The 20,224-nt window shown below is 38.2% G+C and overlaps 1 protein-coding gene across 17 annotated transcripts in view; it reads right to left on the reverse strand.

Moving 5' to 3' along the window:
• The window catches only part of NRXN3 (neurexin 3), a 1,723,243-nt gene that overhangs the window by 1,019,122 nt on the left and 683,897 nt on the right, over window positions 1-20,224 (reverse strand). For 12 of the 17 annotated variants that reach the window (XR_014242461.1, XR_014242462.1, XR_014242463.1 and 9 more), the window contains 2 exons: window positions 15,468-15,671; window positions 9,443-9,469 (listed from right to left, as the gene is read on the reverse strand). Coding sequence is in view for 14 of the 17 variants with exons in the window: in XM_082384654.1 (XP_082240780.1) it covers window positions 9,443-9,469; window positions 15,468-15,671 (231 nt within the window). In the remaining 3 variants the exon portion in view is untranslated. The remainder of the gene's footprint in view (window positions 1-9,442; window positions 9,470-15,467; window positions 15,672-20,224) is intronic. The other 5 variants (XM_082384655.1, XM_082384667.1, XM_082384664.1 and 2 more) reach the window with 1 other exon arrangement.

Below are 20,224 nucleotides of genomic sequence, written 5' to 3' on the forward strand. Positions count from 1 at the left end.
TTCTCCTTTCGGTCAGTGGGGTAGTTCCTTCTCCTTGGAAGGAAAAGGGCTTCCTGACAGACTGTCACAGGAAAACCACTCAGAGGAAATAGACAGGGCTTCTTCTCTCCACCTTGAACATTTCTAATTTTCTTACTTTTTATTTTCTTAAGAACAGAGGAATAGCCCTCTGTTTATTGTTTTGGATTTTATCCTGCCCACACTTGTGGGTAACATGAATTTCATTTCTCTGTCATCTCCTAGACTTCAGAACTAAACTTCACTCTATTCATAATGCTGTTCACCCAACAACCAAGAGTTTAGGTCACAATATCCTTCCTAATTTGGTATCTTTGCAGTGGTTCCCCACCCCCGCATTTTTTAAAACTAATTCTGAAGAAAATCATGTCTCGTAGCACCATTAAAAGACTACAACTTAGGTGACAAATAGTGTTCATTTGATTAAGAATCAGAAAACGAAATTTTTGAAGACTCATGCCTGCCACTAATCACCCTGAGACCTTATGCAATGCACGCACCTTCCACAGGCCTTGGCTTCCCCATTTGTAATATGTTAATATTTAAATATATGCCCCCGACAGGCCTACTGGGAGGATCCCGAGCTCATCACCGTTCAAAGACTTTGCTTCAGGGGATATGATCTCTATCACATTTTGTCTCTCTTTTGGAACACATGCCTTTTAACATTTTCCTATTGCAATATAATGTCAGCCATTCAGGAAGACTTAGATTACTATAACTAAGCACCATATACCTCTTGCTTTCACAAGGCTTTGGGGATGACAGAAAAATTGTTTTGTATACAAACATTATATAATCAGATTTACTCTGAAACAACTTCATTTTCAGAAGGAAAATGTAAACATCCCCTTTAAGATTTATTTCTCTAACTTCTAATAAACATCCAGTTAGAAAGCCTTGTGATTTTAGTCACTTAATCAATAGAACAGCCAGAAAATTACTCCGTTTCTTTCAGAAGCAACATCCCCTGGTGTCTAAGTTTTCTTCCCAAAATTGATTCTAAAACTGAGAAAAGCTCTGTTGAGATGCTCTGAATCAGACTTGCACTTTGTGGTTAACTGTTCCAGAAATTCTATAATTCAAATTATAATCTTCTCCTAAATAATGTATGAGTGAAACCTGCTGCACTATATATATATACTATATAATGAAAAGCAACAAAAAAGAAGTATATTCACTGCTGCATTTATCTTGTTATCAAACAGGAATAAAGGGTTTGGGTGGTAATGTTAACTTGCCAAATGGTTACTACACGTACTACACCTCATTGATAAAGTGATCCTTCCTAATTTTCAAAATATAAACTGTTCCTAAATATAAACTGTGCCTAACACTAATACTTAGTGAACTTGTCACCTTGTAAACCTTACTGCAGCAATTAGACAAATAAAATGGATCAGAGTATAAAAAGACATTTTCAAACTGTAGAAGAAAAAACAGAAACACCATTTATAGTCAAAATTACAGCGCCTGAAACATCAGCTGTTGACATTTTGTATGGCTCTAAGCAGGTGGTCAGATGCAGGAGGACAAGCCAAAACAAAAAAAGGAAAATAAGGAAAAAGACGTGACTAAGGAGACCCAGTGTTCAGGGCCTCAGCACTAGGAACATACATACATTGTGAAAAAAAGAAACCATTATGTTGAATGGAATACTGAAATGAACCATTGCTGAATAAAATCTATGAGAAACTCAACTGATTTTAAAGGTACATACATCTGAGTTTCAATTTCTCTAAGAAAAACAGAAAATGAGGGGAAGATGGGAGTGTGCCTAGTCTATGAGGATTCCTTCTGCATTTTCCTTGGAAATCCATGGTACAAATCCCTAAAACTGACATCAACACTTGGAACCCAGTTAACTCTCAGTAAATGTTCATCTAATAAGTGAACAAAGAGTGACAACATGTAATATTTACTGATACACATTCACCTTCCTTCATGAAATTCTTCTGACTCCAACCAAAGCCTGGCCAAATTGGATTTCATGAAAACCTTCATTTTGTCTGAAATTCCCTGCTTTACAGAGAAAATAATATTTATTCTTTCAGATTATTAGGGATAAAAGAACAAATTCACTCCAGCTATTTTTCTTCCTTTTAGAATGACAACAAAACAAAGAGTTGTAGTTTATATTTTTCCAGCTTGTATCTCTGTATCGATTCCTAAGAGTATTTGCAAAAATAGATCACCATAGATCATTCCTAAATTGGCAAGGTGTTTGCTCATTTTTAGGATGTTAAGATAGAGAAATTTTACTCCTTTATTTATCAACCTTTACTAGAATTCAGTAACTCTATCAACTTTGCTTATATCTATATACTTCGTGAGGTGTGTTTTTAACTTCTTTGTTTTTTCCATCTCCTTTGCTATTTCCTCTGCTTCTTCCTTTTATGAGACAAAGCACTCTCCTTGGGAAGCCACTTATTCATAATATAATGCTTCAATCTCAGTTCTATCTACTCTTTAATTGGGTGCTTGATCCCAATCCCTTTATCCTTTCTAAAATCCAGATGGATTACAAATGTTCAAATACCTTCCTGAGTGGACTTTTCCATACCAGGAGCCCACTGTACGTAAGAGAAGCAGACCAAAAGGTGATAGATTTGCATGTTAGAGCCCAGGGATCAGTTTCAAATCACAGAAAAAGTGGTCTTAGCTAAAGCCACTGAAGGAGACGTTCCTTCTTCTGTTTTTCTCTCTTTTAACCTGTGCTCAAAGGACATTCTCAGAATTTGGGGATGGATGGTACTGTAGTTCTAACTGCTAAATGGTCATTAATTCTCTACTTCTCTGGGCATCATGTATAGATCTGATAAGGCCTGAACCACCAGCCTTTGTGTATGTGTATGGAATATGTGTAATTTCAATTACCCAAAGGTCCACATGTGAATCTCTTAACATACTGACTTATGCTATGCTTCAACAAACTGGTTGAAACCAAAATACAAGATCTCCTAAGAAGAGGATGACTCTCTTCTCCTCTTGGTGAACTAGCCCTCCTTTCTCACAATGGTCTGAATAAACTTGATGACTTTTAAATCCATGCCAGGAATGTGCCAAGGAAGACAGACAGACAGTAATGTTCTTAGCCAGAAATCTGTACCCTTGCTGCAAAAACTCTTATTTCTCTGACTTTCTTTTATTTTAGTTCCTGTTTAGATTATACAAAATTGATATTAGAAGATACTAAAGTCACAAACATGATATCATTGAATCATATCTGTGCATTTTAAAGATAATATTTTCATTTTAGAACACTATTAAGCTTTTATCAAAATGATATCAGAGTCTCCCAGACAAAAACAGAAGAACTCATGAAACCAAAATATTTTCATTAGTTCTGGGTTAACATGAAGTATTTGTTTATCATAATGCACTGAGGGGAAAAAAAAAACCAATGTGATGTTCTCATCAACAGTATTAGTAATGCTATTGATGCAGAATCCAATGCAACTTTGATGGCCTTGAAAAGAGTTTATTTTTGCCCTGAGTAATAGACTGAAGGAAGTAGGATGCTCATTTTACAGGCATCTATTAAGCTACCAAGAATGGTTTTAAGAATACATAGGTATCCATTCTTGAACAAAAACAGTTCTCAAAAGATCATCTTTCCATTTGTAATACTCTGCTAGCACTAGTCATCCTCATCATCACCAAGACCATCACCATCACCACACATTTAGCACATGTTACGTTCTAGCTTCTGTTCTTACTCAAAGACGCAGATACTATAATTATGCCCACTTTACAATTGAGGAAACTGAGGGTTAAAGTAAATTGTCCAGAGACACAAAACTCATTAGTGGTATAGAAAGGGTTGAACCCACCCTATCTGGCTCCAGAGTCCTTTTGCTCTTTGTAATATTCAATGTTTAGGAAGCATCCTACTATCACAGTTAAATCTGCCTATTATTGATACTATGAATAAACTTACATGTGAGGTATTTTATATGTCACAAGAAATATAAAACATTCCAAAGAGAAACAAAATTATGTGTTATCTTTTAAAATTCAGGTTTTGGTACAAGTTGAAGTACACCATAATCATTCCATAAAGAAATACAAAGTCTCAGGTGTGATGCTGATAGTTGGATAAAGAATAATACATTATTGGATACAAGATTCTGCCTTGTGATTTTTTCCATCTTCACTAAAACTCCACTAAGAGAAGTGGTATAATCAGGCTGACAGCAATGGCGATCCAAATCTCGGAACGGACACCAGAGAGGTTCTACAGTTTCCTTCCCAGAGACTTAATAATGAAGAAGTCAGCCTTCCTGGTTGACCTGAGGTAAGTGTTTCTGAGTTAAAGGGATAAGCTAAACAAGTCAGCTCTGGGATTTCTAGATGAAGCAGGCCTAAAGATGATGTCACTTATTCTGGTACCACAGACAGGGAAGAAAACCAGAAGTCTAGTGTAATAAATTTTAATGCCTAAATTAAGCAAGAACCACCCACACCCTGTTGACTTTGCCAAAACACTGGCATTGAGTCGGCTTGGAAACCCAAGGCAGAGAAGCGAAGGCAAAAAGCAAAAAACAGGTGCGAGGCAGAGCAAGTGCAAGAGAAGGAATATTTAGTAAATACTAGTAGCTTTCAGCGGTATGATTTGGAGATATGTAACATCCTTGTGATGTTATTTTCTTGCAGCACTTATATTATTGTGCATCTCTATGATTCAAAGATAACAGAGTCTGTGGGAAGTGGACAAGACTATAAAAGCTGTTCTCAGACACAAATGACTACATTGTGGCACTTCATTGTTTTAAGGTCAGTATATTTTTGTATGTCAAAGAAGGAAAAAATTAATCTTATCACAGGTAAACTAGTCAGGCTTCAAGTTCAAAGTGACTGGGGGAGCTCTACATATACCTAAATAATCAGGCATATACACAAAACTCACGATTTCCTCACAACTTTCACGTGATATATGCCCTTCTTTCCAGAAAGATTAAGAAAATGGCCACACACAAAGGAATTAGCCTTTGAGAGAGAAAGATTGGAAGAAAGGGGGAAACTGATGTTCATTAATTTGTGTTCACTATATTCATTCATACTATACTCATATTTAATCAATATGAGGTCACTGTATTCATTCATACAGCACACAGCTTAAAAGGGATGGGATAAAGGAGGGGCTAGGAAATCGTAGGGCAGAGTCACAGTCAGACAAGGTTAAAGACGACAAACCATTTTACAGACTTTCACTTGAGCAAACACCCACGAGATCAACAAGAAGTTCATACCTGTTTTTAGAACTGCATGCCTCTTAGGTACTGCCAGCCTCATGGAACTGGAACCACAGGAATGAGTGATTTCCTCCAGAAATTCCCAGAAAGCAGACCTGTTTTCTTTAGCCGTGCTCCAGGTCACCCTGGAGTTCAATCCACCATGATGACTGCCAACTCTGTTGCTCTTTTGCAGTTTTAAAGTCAGTTCTAAATTGGAAATTTCCTTACTACTTATTTTGAAATATCCCTGGCAGGTGAATCAAACACAGCATATCCCCGATTCAACCAAAGACTTTGATTGGCACAGTCTCTAACAAATGTTTGGTGATAACAGCCTGAGAAGAGTTTATGGTGTGGTATTCTTACAGGATTTGGAAAGCAGGGGTTGTAAGATTTGGAATGAGTAATGATAAGTATATCATAGATATTATGGGGAAAGACAAAGTACTGGAAAAGAGAAAAGTAAGAAAGGGAGAAAGGCAGAGAACCTGATTAGAAAATTGTTTCTGCTTCTTGGAAACCCTTGTCATGGAGCTGCGTCAGTTACTGACAGAAGGGCCAGCCAAGAAAGCCACAAGGAAAAGGCTTTTTGTCTTGTGATCACTGCCCTCTATCATGTCCAGTTGTTTTCTCCTCACACTGGAAGATGGTCCTTCTTCATGTTCTTCTTGCCATTAAAAAGACAGTCACACAAACCCTTGGAAATAGCCATTTCCCTGAACAATATTTTGAGGCAGATGAACAGGAAAAAAGAAACAGATGATGTCATTCAGTATGTTACCTGACTGACTTTTCACAGAACAGGCATTCTAAAAAAGAATTAACTGGAAAAATTCATGAACTTATATCCAAACTTAAAGTTTAATTCACTATGTCCCTTCAAGAGAAAAAAGTTTTGTGTTGCAACTTGAGCAATTACACCCTATGACAGCTACTGAAATGCCAGCGGGAGCTCAGGAGTAAGTGGAAAGTCCTTCCCTCTCACGCTCAGGCTGCAAATCAATCTTATTTCTTGTACTCTTCCAGTGAAAAACTGTGTAAGAGACAGGATCCACACAACTTGAGATTACAGAAACAACTTGAGATTCTATAACAGGTTGAACTATGAACTCTGATATGTATGTGAGAAGAGGGGTTTAGAAGTTCTAGTCACCTAATTAGTTTTATCTCCTAATTTAGCTGTATAGTCTTCTCAAACTTTTCTACCCAAGTGCCAATAATGGTGGGAATGGAATAGAGAAGATACACAATAAAAATGATAGGTCTTTGAATTCTTATGTTTTTTCTTAAAACATAAGAATAAGATTTATCTATTAAATAAGATTCATGTTTATTTGCATTCTTCTGCATCATATATCACTTTGCTTTCAATTCAAGTTTTTACTCCAAATCAACAATTAACTTCAAGAAAATGTATCACATACACTTTGTGACTCTACATTACCCTGGGTACACATCTATACACCTCAGCATTAAAGGACTTAGATTAGTTTGAAGAGCTTGTGTTTTGTTTTGTTTTGTTTCTATTCAACCCCTGTGCAACTAGTGGGCACTATGTATTCTTTCTCTGATGCTTTCACCAAAACTAACTTCCTTAGTATATTAAAGATTTATCATGAGAATTCAAAATTGATTTTTCAAAATCCAATCTTGGCTTTTTACCTAAATATTGATTTAAACCAGTTACATTCTTTCTATTCTGTGATCAAAGTCGGGAACGCATCTTTGCTGTGTGCATTTCCTCTCGATGCTGTTTTTGGTGGCTCTGAATAGAACATCTTTTCTCAGGTTTAGAAAATCTGCTGGCATCTGTGTCCTGGAGAAGAATCACTGTATTCCCAGGAGAAAGAATTTGAGAACTTGTCTTATGATGACTCTCCATGGCTGATCAGATGGAATATATGGAATTAAATGTAAGATAAAGTAGGGATAGAACACAAAAAGCAGGCCCTGATACCCTGATCAAATAACTCCCTCAGTTCTCTGTTCTGCAAATAAGTCTCTGAAGCCAGAAGGTGCCAGATTCAACTTTGGAAGGCGTTTTCCACCTTCATGCTCAGCTTTCATCTTATTTCCTTCTGGAAACTAATGCAAAAGGGAAAGAAAAAGTTTTCTATAGATATTCTGTATTTTTTTAAGAAGCCAGACACAGATGACTACATGTTATATGATTCCATTTATACAAAATGCCCAGAAAAGGCAGGTTTATAGAGACAAAAGCAGACCAGCAGCTGTCTAGGACTATGGGGAGGAGCAGGGATTAACTGCAAAAGGACATAAGAGAAATTTGGGGAGTGTTGGAAATGTTCTAAAATGTGAATATGGTGTTATTTGGACAACCCTAGAAATTTAATAAAAATCACTAAACTGTAGGCTTACAATGGATGAACTCTGTGGTATGGAAATTATGTATCAATAAAGCTGCTTAAAGAAAGAGAAAATGCCAGTCTTCGGAGAAAAAGGATGTTTCAATTAGACTTGTAATGATCTAAATATCATGAGAAATTTCTGGCTAATTAGAAATATTTAAACACAGCAATATAGGACATAGCTTAAATTAACTGAAAGTGATGCCAAGACAAGCAGAAAGCACTATACTTTAGGAAGCTGCTGTTTATATCAATTTTTTACATTTCTTTTTGTTGTTGTTGTTCATTTATATGGAACATTTGCCACCCAGAAGTGGATTTGGGCTTTATTAGTTTGTCATCCTGATAATATATCTCCCAAGAAAGAAGGTTAAACCAGCTAACACCTTTAAAATTTTTAGAAGGATGGGATAAACAAGTAAATGAAATGTAAGAGGCTATCTTCTTTTCTGAGTTTGTTCCTACAGAAAGACCCTAGCAAGGAAAGAAGCAAAAAATCAGGAGATAATACTGAGAATCATGTGTGTTTCAGGAGATAATACTGAGAACCATGTGTGTTAGATGCTCAATCAATCCAATTTTGTCTTCCTGGTCCACAGGAAGACTGTATTTCCCAGTTTCCTCTGAGTTTAAGATGGAACCATGTCTGACAAAATATAAGCAGAAGTGATGTATGGCATTTTTAGGCAAGGCAATAAAACATATTGCATAACTATCCAAGCTCTCTCTCTCTCTTCCCTATGGATAGAACTGGAAGTGAAAAACTCCAAGGTTGTTGAACCCAACTCATGGAAGAATCTTAGATGCCTGAATTACTTCTTTGAAGACAGCTGACCAGGAGAGCTGCTCAACTGGCATTGGACTTTGCCCGAACAAGAAAGAAACCTTTTTTGTTGAGCCACTGAAATGCTGGGATTGTCTGTTGTAGCTTATCACCCTAACCAATTACCCTAGTTGCTTAGTTGTTATTTAATTGCCTTAACTAATATAACACACTATAGAGCTCAAAGTATATTTCTTCCTTTCTTCATTTTATCACCTAGTTCTATTCTTTCCCTCATGCCCATCTCTCCTCTTTCTCCTCCTATTCCCCTACTTCATGACTCCGGTTAATGTGCACTTCTGAGACAGAGGAAGAAATGCGTGAGTAGTATTCAGCCTGTTCCTCATTAAGACCCTTCTTCAAGAGGTGGAATATTTGAATGGAATGAGGTAAAAATAATAGTCTGCCATTCTTTATGCAGAAGAGGTAGAATGTATCTCAAGTCTTTGGTTAAAATGTTGCATTACTACCAAGAGCAATGCTTTGCCCACCCTCCTTAGGGGAAAAAATAAATAAATAAAACCCTACAGCGATAAATGCCAAGAAAGGAACGTCAGAGTTGGCAGCCACCTTGTGGGTCATGAACTTTGCTCTCATTTTCTGAAGCTTCTGGTAGTGGAGAAGTGCATTCTGGTTGCTCTAATGCTTTTGGTCCACCCCTTCGAGTTATCTTCCCAAAACAACAAATTACCATTTCAATTCATTTTCAAACTATGTCATTATCCAGGTACCCTTTCCTCCTTTTCTGCATATAGAACAAATGCAAGGAAAGAAGAGAGGACCTGCCGCAATTCCGAAACCACGCCCTGGGCCACACTCCGCCCAAACCATCACCCCAGCCCTTCAGCTTGTCAACCCCAGTTCCCCCCAACTCCACTGTCAAAAAATAAAACAATTCAAATAAAAAACAGCTCATAAAACAGTAAACAAAATAAAGTCAGTTTTCTTTTTTTTTTTTTTTTAAAGAACAAAATGAAACTTGAGGGAAAACTTACTGGAGTTACAGTTTATCCTGATACAGTCTAGATGGGGAAAAATAAATGAAAGATGAAATTGCATCCTTCAAGGTAACAGCTGCAGACATCCAAAAACAATCAGTCCACCCTTCCGGGGACAGACACACGCAAGAAATGTGGCCATTTTATATATATATATACAGTATGCACAAGTTTAAGGGTGGGTGTATATGTACAGTATATTGTTTAGTAAAGTTGGATACATATATATATACACACACACACATATATATATACACGTATGTATAGAGATATATACTGGTATACATATATATCCACAATAGACACTGAGTATGCTTCTTTTTTTTCTTTCAAAAATCCTATTCACTTAGATAAAGTATTTCAAAATTGGACTTTGAAATATTAATTTTGTTAAACTTGGAAAATACTGCAAAAATTTCCCCACCAAATGCAGGTTTTAGTTTGTTTCCCTCTACAATTGGTTTTTCTTAAAATTTATCTTTAAAAGTAGCATCAAGACAATTTTGGTTTTAGTATTTCAAAGATATATCACCAGTCTGACATATTGTATCATTTTAAAAAATCTGTCCATGAAGTTTCTCAGTGCAGTATTTAACCCTTTCTCTTTTTCTAAAACCAAACTCCCTCCACCCTCTCTCCTCAGGTCAGGCCCCAAATGCTATAGAAATTTATGTAGGCAGATTTGCCATTATCCTCAGAGGTAAGGAAAGGGTTAACACCACCTGGTCATTTTCTGTCATAAAATGGCCACTTGCAAACAGCTAACCGCACAAACACCCATCCCAGATTTTAGAGAGGCGGGCTCGGGTGCTGGGTAAAAGGAGTTGTATGATGTTATCATAATTGATTGGGGTCTCCGCTGTGGTTTCAAAGGCCCCCAGACCAACTCGCTCATGAAGCCCATCTCCGTCTTCCTGCCTGAATGCTCAGACTGAATCAAGCGCCCACAGCATTTGAGGAGAAGGCGAGACAGGCACATGGGGAGGAGGTCTTGGGCACCTTTGACATCCTACCTATTTTACTCTGTGATCCTGCATCTTGAAGAAAGAAAATTCTTTTTTTTTAATGGGAAAGAGAGGGAATAAAGGGTGGCTAATTTTCTTGTGCTGGTCACCAGACAAGGTATTGTGTGCCAGAGATCAGAGTATCTGTCCTTTTATTAATATCTCTTTGGAGTCAGGGACACACAGTGTAAAAGGTCTAGAGCAGAGTCAATGGGTGTTAGTATGGGTTGGGCAGAATGGTCGGAGAAATGTCTCAGGTTAACTGTTACCAGGCTGCCCAGTTGAACCTAAGTTTGGTTTTCAATGGTGGGAATTCCTTTAAGAATTTGTTTAAAGCCAGACATTAAAAGGTAGAAGTAAAACGATAAAGAAAAGGAGAAAATTACAGGAAAAAAATACAGTTAGAAACTGTGCTCTTCTTCTAGCTAAGGTTAACCCAATAGTTTTGGAGGACTTGTGGAAGATAATGCCACGATTTGAATTTCCTGAAATAAACCATTTGAAGCAAGCGATAAAGAAACCAGTGGCAAATGACAGGGCAGAATGAAACTACGTGAATCCAGATAGGAGCAATTTATAACACCCAAGCATTCTGAGGAAGGGGGCAGGAAGCTTATTTGTTCCCCAGAAGAACATCTCTTGAGAAAAATCTGGGTTTGGTTTCGTGCGGTTAGGTTTGTCATGTGTCGTCAACCGCAACAGAAAAGTGGGAGCAAACAGCCCTGGAGCAACTGGTACGATCACCGGACAGAGGAGGCCATGCCCCTGGTGAGGACTGGGGAAGGGGAGGGCAGGGAGGGAGGAAGAAGTGGGGCCTCAGCTGCCGGTTCGCCTACCATCACCCGAGGCTGGAGAAATGCCCCTCACTGATGGATTCAAGAAAGAGGGGAAGCAGAAGTATGGGCATGCTTCAGAGAGGGAAAGGGAAAGAGTGAGCCTAAAGCAACAAACCCAAGAACTTTAAACAAGAAGTGGTTTTCTGCTTTGGTTTCTGTGCTGCTGAGGATTTATTCTTAGTCAAGGATCTGGTCTAGGCAGAGGTGTTGGGTTGGGCTTGTCCTTCTGGGCTCACTCAAGTGGTTCCATGAACTGAATGGTGTCTTTAAACCAACGTGAGGACATGGAGCTTTCAAGATAGCAGACAACTGGGTATGTTAAGTCAAGAAGTGAAAAATTATTTTGCTACTTTACTTGAAGAATAAGTTTGAGGAGAAAAATCTACCCCAGTTCCTTGTTCACAGGGTCTGAGAGGGTGGTCTTGATAGTGATGATGTATTTTTTAATGAAAAATGAATCAGAAGAACTGACCTGGGAAGGCAGTTTCCTTTAGATCTCCAGTAGCAGCCGAAGTTCTCTCTCTGCCTGAGCCTTGGCATGGTATTTGAGGGATGTGGGTATGTGTGTGTGGTGTGTGTGCTGTTCATTCTGTTTCAGTTTTTTCATTTAATTTTAGTAAATAAGGAGAAATTATTATTTTCTATATTGATGAGCTTCAGGTTGAGCACGGAAGAGGTGAATGTTTCTAGGAGTCTTATGTCTTCAGTGGTGCATACGGTAAACAGTAGACTGCAAGTCCATGCTTCCAGAAAGATAACATCTGGAGAATCTGAATGCAATTAACCAAGCTGCATGGCACTGCCTACAAGCCTCCACCACTGAAGAAGGGTTGCCTGCATTCTGCTGAGGATTCTTACAGGCCCATGAATGAGGCTGTACCAATACTGATGGGCTTTTCTGCTGTATGGCTCAATTCAAACCAAGCACTAAGAAGAAGATGCCTTCCGTGCATGTTTAAAAGGTGACCATCATGAAAGCAGTTAGAAGTCATTAAGTCTGTCACATCACTGATCCACAGTATTGATCTGTGGAGGTGACGGATAACCCATGATGACTGAGTAGTTTAGAAACATGGGTAGTCCCACCTCTGTGACCTACTTTCTTTGTTTCACATCTATCAAGCAATCATAAAAACACTATTGATTTATCTCAGAAAGTTACTGTGAGATTAGAATAAGGTTTTCAAAATATTTAAAAATACTATAATATTAAAAATTATTATTGTATCTTTTAATACTAAGAGATAAAAATATGATTGGTCAATGGCCAACCTCAAAGCTTTTAAAAACGTGCTATGTGTAGCTGGACATTGCTCATGGCTGCTATTGCCACGGCTGGCTATCTTCAGAAAGCAAGGCCCTTGGAAAAGCCTAGTCCCCTTGATATTTAAGAGACACGTTACATCAGAAAAATACAGACATTTACATCATGACCTTTTATGTGTGAACAATTTGAAATAAATTGGAATATCATTCGTGCCTGTGCTAGAAAAGAGACACAACTTAAATGGAGGGAGGGATCCTTTGAAATTAGTTTTGGGGATTGTGTACGTAAATGCACACGCTGTTTGGAGATGTTTTCTACTATAATGAAAAAAAAAGGGTAATATGAATTCATGACAAGGAGAAAAAAAAGCATTTATGAAGGGCTATATTCTGGGGAGGGGGGGAACAGAACCTTCAAACAAAGCATGAGTATGAAGAGTTGTGTACACACGTACAAGGAATTTAAGTTCAGTTTTCTGTGTTAGGTTTGAAAGAAAGTAAATTCAAACCAGTAGTTGTGGTGAACCCTACCCTTCAGGGAAACAAGAAGTGACCACTGTTTCTAGAGAAGAACAGTGCTCTTCTGCCTAAGATGCCTCAACTTAGGAGGAGCTACAATGATCACGTGCAGAAAGGAGCCAGGAGGCAAAAGCAGAGTCTTTCAAAAAAGCACACCTCCCAGATTTTCCTGACAGTTTAAAATGCAAAAATAATGCTTCTAGGAATACACCTGGGATCTATGACTGTGTGTACATGTGCATGTGTGTGAGAGAGAGAGACAGAGAGGGAGAGAAAGAGAGACAGAGAGAGAGAGAGAACCTGTTCATCTCTTTCGTCATCCCCTTTTATCTCCCTCCACCTCCATTTTTCCTTCTAAGATGTGAGACCTGTCATAGTTGGCCTTCTAATCTTACAAAACAACATCTAAAAAGGAAAAAAAAAAAGTTGTCTGTTTAAAGGCAATGTGCATTTCCCCAGGACCCCATGGGGCTGAATATTCCTTATATCTCTGGCTCTCTCTTACCTTGAAATAGACAGTTAAAAACTGACCCTATCTTCTTTTCTGTGAGCTAGTTAGGAGGTCACATTTGTTTTCGTTTTAGTTGTGGGAGGGGTTATTTTTTATTTTTATTTCTTCTGTTGTTTTTCAGAGAACTTGACAGTAGGCTACTGGTGGTTGGTTTCAGGTATGCACGCTGGTTGGTTGGTTTTCAGGTGGGGAGGATGGTGTAGGGAGGGGAAGGTGAGGGGGACAGGGGAATGCCAGTCCCTGCAGGCTGCTCAGTACACTCTGTTCTCAAGGCTGTTTGCTATGCGGGCCGCAGGCTTTGGGCCTTTGAAGGGTTGAATACCATCTTTTGATTTACCATGGCTGATGGTGGGGAGGATTGGAAACTCAAGAACACCCACAAAGATCTAGCAAAATAGAAACACAAAATCCAAAATAACCAAACACACACATACACAAACCAAAGAAAAACCAAGAGACACACTGACAACAGAAATCAAATGTGCTTGGAAAAGAAAAAGGGCATAGTATTGTAAAAGCTGCAACTTGGAAAAAAAAAAAAAAGAAAGACACAACTAAACAAGCCACTGCTCAAAACAGTCTTCTGTGTCCTAGAGATTTTTAGGATTGTCGTACAGGCATTTTTCAAGAGTGACCAGTTGACCTGACAGCAGATAAGACTGGTATTGATTTCCCACCTTCCCACCAGGCCACCTAGGGTTGTGTATCGTCCTGCATCTGATACATTTGTCCATCATGTCTTCTCCATGCCTCTGATAAGCCACTCCACTGACATCTTTATGAAGGAGTTGTGTATCTAAACATATTCTACATAGCCAAACAAATCAGAGGCTTAGAAAGTTTGAGCTCAGCTGTATCACTAATCCTGTCAACCCAGGGCACTGACTTTCTACTGAGTAGAATCAGCAGAAATAGAGATTGCTTTTTTTCCTTCCAAAAACCAAGAGGTCCTCACTCTCCATAGAAGATTGATTAGAATCCAGTCAAGAAGGTCAGCAGCCTGAGAGGATGTGAGGCCATAAAAGAGGAATTTCCAAAGTATCATTATAGGTAATTATAGTAAAAGAACAGGTCCTCTCTCAATAAAGCTACAAATTTGAAACTGTCATAATTTTTCAACACTAAGGAAAAATGGATATGTATTATATAAGAACAGAGTAACTGGTAACAGTGTGACTTAATAATTTTTATAAAAAGGGCTGCCGAGTGAGGGTAGGAATGTCAGGAAGGAAGAAGGGATACATATCAGGAGCCGCACCATCCTTCCATGTGTCAGAGACTCTAAACTTATAGAATTTTTCCCCGATGGGACAACAGAAATAATGTGACTTGTGCTCCCCACTAGGAGAAAGTAAATATAAGGAGATACTAGTGTCATCAAGGCCACCAGAATTTCCCATGTGAATAGTCCTTGTGGAGCTTCAAACAATGCATTTCTCATCCCACTCACATGGCTTCCTTCTTTCAAACACCACCCTCCCATTTTGCTTCCATCTCATGCCCTGTCCCTGTCCTCTGCTTTGACTGTTTTGAGTGGTGACCAAGGAGTTGGACTTAATGGGAATGTGACTGATCAAAAGATGGACCAAAGTAGCGTGTTTTACACAAAGCTAAACGATTCCAAAAAACCAAGAAAGGAAACTTAGAAAACAAATCTTCTAGTAAAGAAACCACCACTGTCAGAAACCAGAAATTGACATCAAAACCTCATGCAGAAACAAGGAGAAGGTGTTTGTTGCTGTTGGGATTTATCCTTGGCCTATTAAACAAGAGGTGAGCAGCTAAATTTCAAGAAACAAACAAAGAATTCAGTCAAACCAATGAAAATCAGAAAAGAAAGGGAAGACAAGCCCAAACAGAGTGGCAGAGGGTACTTCATACGATACCTAAGTTAACCATGAGCTTGACGCGCCCCCCATCCAGCTCCAAACGCAGGGTGTCAGCAGAGTCCCTGGAGGTAGTAGCCACCAGCAGCCCATAAGCTCGCTGGGACATGAAGCGGAAGGACACGTCCTCTGCCTCGGTGTGCATGACCATGGGCATGATGATCTTCATGTACATGCTGCCGTCGTAGCTCAGGATGGACGCCTCTGCAGAGAAGAAAGGAGGGGATCGTCAGGATGAAGGATGCCAGAGTCTGCCTTTGCTTCCAGGGTAAGCAGAGTAGAAGGAGAGGGCACCAAATTAGTAGACAGGTGGCTTGTGCTTGCTAGACCTCCATTGCCACTTTTAAGCTGTATGCAGACCCCTTAAACTCTGAGGTTCTATTTCCTCATTTGTAAAAGGCATCTGATGGCACTGGTCCCTGCCCTACCATGCTCACTGACTTGTCAATGGTACCACATGAAATAATGGATATGAAGGCATTTTGCAAAAGCGAAAATGCCCTCACAAATGGTAGTAATTCTGTATGCTGTAGACACAACAAAGCAAAACAAGACACTAAACAAAACTTGAGTCCTGTAAGTATTTCATGAAGAACAGGAGGGAAGCAGCAGTTTATAACCACCACAGCAAACAAATACATACTTGCCAGAATGCTGCTAGAAAAAGAAAAGAGCAGCAGTATAGGCAGGCCCCGTAACATCTCTGGTGGCCAGGCCTTGTAGAAGCTTGCTTGGCCCGTTCAAAGAAGACTGATGGAGCCAGGGCCAGAACAACAACAACAAAAGCTAAGGACACCTTTGGGAACCAGACATTTTACTTTTATTCAAATAGCACTTTTATAGGAAAGGAAGAGGCTCACTTTTATTTGAAACCTTCTCTAGTCCAAACACTTTGGTTATGAGCCCTCCACCCCCTCCGATATGTTATCTCATTTAACACCACAACGTGGGTCTATCATTCCTACTTTCGAACAGAAAACCAAGGCTCTTAGGGGGAGCATGTTATCATCCCTAAGTTACACAGTCTGGATTTTAACCCAGTATATCCAATACCAAGTCCAGGGCCTGTAATGTAGCACCATGTTGCTCAAAACGTGAATTTGTTTAATTATTTATTTAGCAAATATTTTAGAGAACACAGGAAGAGAATATCACTCACATCCTATGAAGCCAACTGCCACTGAACTCAGCAACTGGCACTGAAAAGGTCCTTACTAAATATTTGCTACATTCCTATATGCACTATGGAGGGTACAAAGGTGAAGCAGACAACATCCCCTGTCCTGAAGGGAGACTAAGCACACACAAATAACTGTACTAGAATATAAACATGGCTAAATGACCCAGCAAAGATATATTGATAAAGCCAGGAGCATTCAGAAGAGAGAGGCTATAGCATGCAGGTGAGTAGAATTGATGTGGTAAAGTCTGAAGCTGGTCTTGATAGACGGGTGGGGTTTTTAATGAAAGAAGTGATGGCATCAGATTTCACAGGTAGATAAAACAGTATCTCTATACACAAAAAGGAAGGAAGAGGGGTATGCTCAGATAATAGCAAACTTCAACTTAACAGAAGTGTCAAGCATATTTTAAGAATAGTTATACAAAAGCGCTTTGAGATTAGAATAAAATCAATGGACTTTGGTAGATACTGGGAAGTAAATGAATAGTTTTAGATTATGAGGTACCACAATATGCTCATTTGTGACTATATACCAGGCACTCTTCTAGGTGTTGAGGACATAACAGTGAACAAAAGAAACAAACATCTTCTGTCCTCGTGTATAAAAGGCATAGGAACACGGAGAGACCAGGCAGACCACATGGAAGGTTCTCAAAATAGTACATCATCATCATACACCCAACCTTATTTATACAACACACAAAATGTCCATGAAAAAAATATAAATACACCTGTCATTCCTGGGAATCAACCTTCACCTGGGTAAAATCCATGACATGCTCATAGTTGTATATTATAATGTGTAAACTCTAAGAGGATCACAAATAAAGGTGTGACAGTTATAGATACCATCAAAATGAAAAACATATTTTGAAGATCTGTTCTTAGATGAGAAGCATTATCTAAATGTAACACATGCTCAAGATGTAAAAGAAACGTTTATCTCCTGAAGGAGCAGAATCAAAAGATCAATAACAATAGCTAAAATTTATTGAGCACTTACTACTTGCCTGGTGCTTTCTAGGATTTTACATGCATTAAGATGGCACTTAATCCTCACAAGTACATCGTGAAGAAGACAATATTATTATATTTTATAGATACCAGGTCACACATCCAACAAATGGCAGAGCTGGAAGTTAAATGCAGGCAGTCCGATTCTCATGGCTGTATACATAATGATTCTGCCGAATTGTGAGAGAGTAATACCAGGAGCACACCCATGTTTCTTAGCACACAAAGTACATCTATAATGCTTCATGGCAGACTGTGGTGTTCTTGTGTGTGTGTGTGTGCGTGCATGCACATGCATGCACACGTGTGCATATATATACATGCATGTCATTATTTAAAGTTGTATTTTATGAACATATAGAATTATATAGAGATGATATGTATTTCTAAATAATATATTGTTATATATTACTAGGCACAATGCTGTGTGTTTGTGTAATTATGAACACCATTAATTATTACTATGTACCTTCTACTATAGACACCCACACAAAAATACACTCCTTTTTAAAAGATGTTAGGGTATTCAGTGAGCCATGAGATGGCTGTTTTGATGCATTCAACTTAAATAATTCCAAAACTAATGGCCACTTTTATCTCTCTGGATATGTATAGTGACAGAATACATTCATAAATGAATGTATCTTTATGTCAATATTGGTAGTGTCAGAGAACAAATATCAGGTGGGTATGTAGTTAAACACCTAATGGTACAAAATAAAGTATGTATCTCAATGTATACCTTTGTGTGTATCTTGGTGAGTACGTTCTACTATTAACATAGTATTTTTAAGGGGAGGGTGATGAAGCAAAAAACTTAATATAGGAATCAGCTGAAATAAAATTTGTTTCAGAATTCATATTAATTTGCTTAAAAGATTTCAAACACAAGGGGTACCATGAATGGAATACTATTCAATGGAAAATAAGTCTAAATAAGGAAAGTTATTTGACCTAAAAACTATCAGATTATTGAGTGTTGAAAGACCACCCACATCATGAAATGCTGACATAATAGTACTTACACAGTTCTCCTTTTTTAAATTAATTAATTAATTTATTTATTTATTTATTTATTGGCTGCATTGGGTTTTCATTGCTGCGTGCCGGCTTTCTCTAGTTGAGGCGAGCAGGGGGCTACTCTTCGTTGTGGCGTGTGGGCTTCTCATTGCTGTGGCTTCTCTTATTGTGAAGCACGGGCTCTAGGTGCACGGGCTTCAGTAGTTGTGGCACGCAGGCTCAGTAGTTGTGGCTCGCGGGCTCTAGAGCACAGGCTCAGTAGTTGTGGTGCACGGGCTTAGTTGCTCTGCAGCATATGGGATCTTCCCAGACCAGGGCTTGAATCCGTGTCCCCTGCACTGGCAGGCGCATTCTTAACCACTGCGCCACCAGGGAAGTCCCCAGTTGTCCTATTTTGTTCCTCTTTTCCTCCTTTACTACTTCTTTTTGTCTTAAGTGAATATTTCCTAGCATATTATTTTAATTCCTTTGATGGTTCTTAACTAAATAGCCAAGTAACTAAGAGCTACTTTCTTAGTGGTTGGTCTAGGGCTTACAACATACATCTTAATTTATCAGAATCTACTTCATATTTATACTAACTTAATTCCAGTAAGATACAGAAACTTTACTCTTAGATAGCTTTCTTCTGGTCCTCCTTTTTGTGTTATTATTGTTATTCATATAATGTCTATATATGTTTCAAACTCAAAAATACATTGTTATAATTATTGCTTTATAAAAACTTCTTTTTATGAAGTGAAGAACGGAGAGCTCAGATATATTTATAGAGTTTTTTTTTAAAAAAGCTTATTATTTACCATGTCTGTCTCTCTTCATTTCTTTTTGTGGATTAGCGGTACCATCTGGTGTCATTCCCTTTCTTCAATGTAGCTTCATTCATTTTTTATTATCAAATATATTACGATTCTATATGTTATAGGCCCAACAATACAATTTTATAGATTGTGTTATGCAATTGCTTTTTAAATCAGTTAAAAGAAGAAAGAAAAAGAAATGTGTGATTATACTCTTTTATCATTACCTACATAATTACCTTTATTGGAGCTCTTTGTTTTTTCATGTTGATTCAAATCACTGTCTGCTCTCACTTCCTGAACTTCTTTTAGTAGTTCTTATAAGGCAGGTATACTAGCAATGAATTCTGTTTTTTTGTTTACCTGGATACATCTTTGTTTCACTTTCACTTTTGAAGATGCTTTTGTTGGCTATAGGATTCTTAGTTGATGTTATATTTTTTTCAGCACTTTCAATGTCAACTCACTGCCTCTGGCCTACATTGTTTCTGAAGAGACATCAGCTGTTAATCTTATTGTCGGCCTTTGTATATGATGAGCCACTTTTCTCTTGCTGCTTTCAAGATTTTCTCTTTGACTTTCAACATTTCTATTATAATGAGTCTGGATGTGAATGAATTCCTTTGTACTGATCCTACTTAGAGCTCACTGATGTGTAAATTAGTGTTTTTCCTCAAATTTAGGACATCTTCAAAAATTAATTCTTTAAATATTTTTTCTGTCCTATTCTCTCTCTCCTTTTT

This window comes from Balaenoptera borealis (assembly GCF_965194805.1).
Source record: "Balaenoptera borealis genome assembly, chromosome: 3".
Lineage (NCBI taxonomy): Eukaryota > Metazoa > Chordata > Mammalia > Artiodactyla > Balaenopteridae > Balaenoptera > Balaenoptera borealis.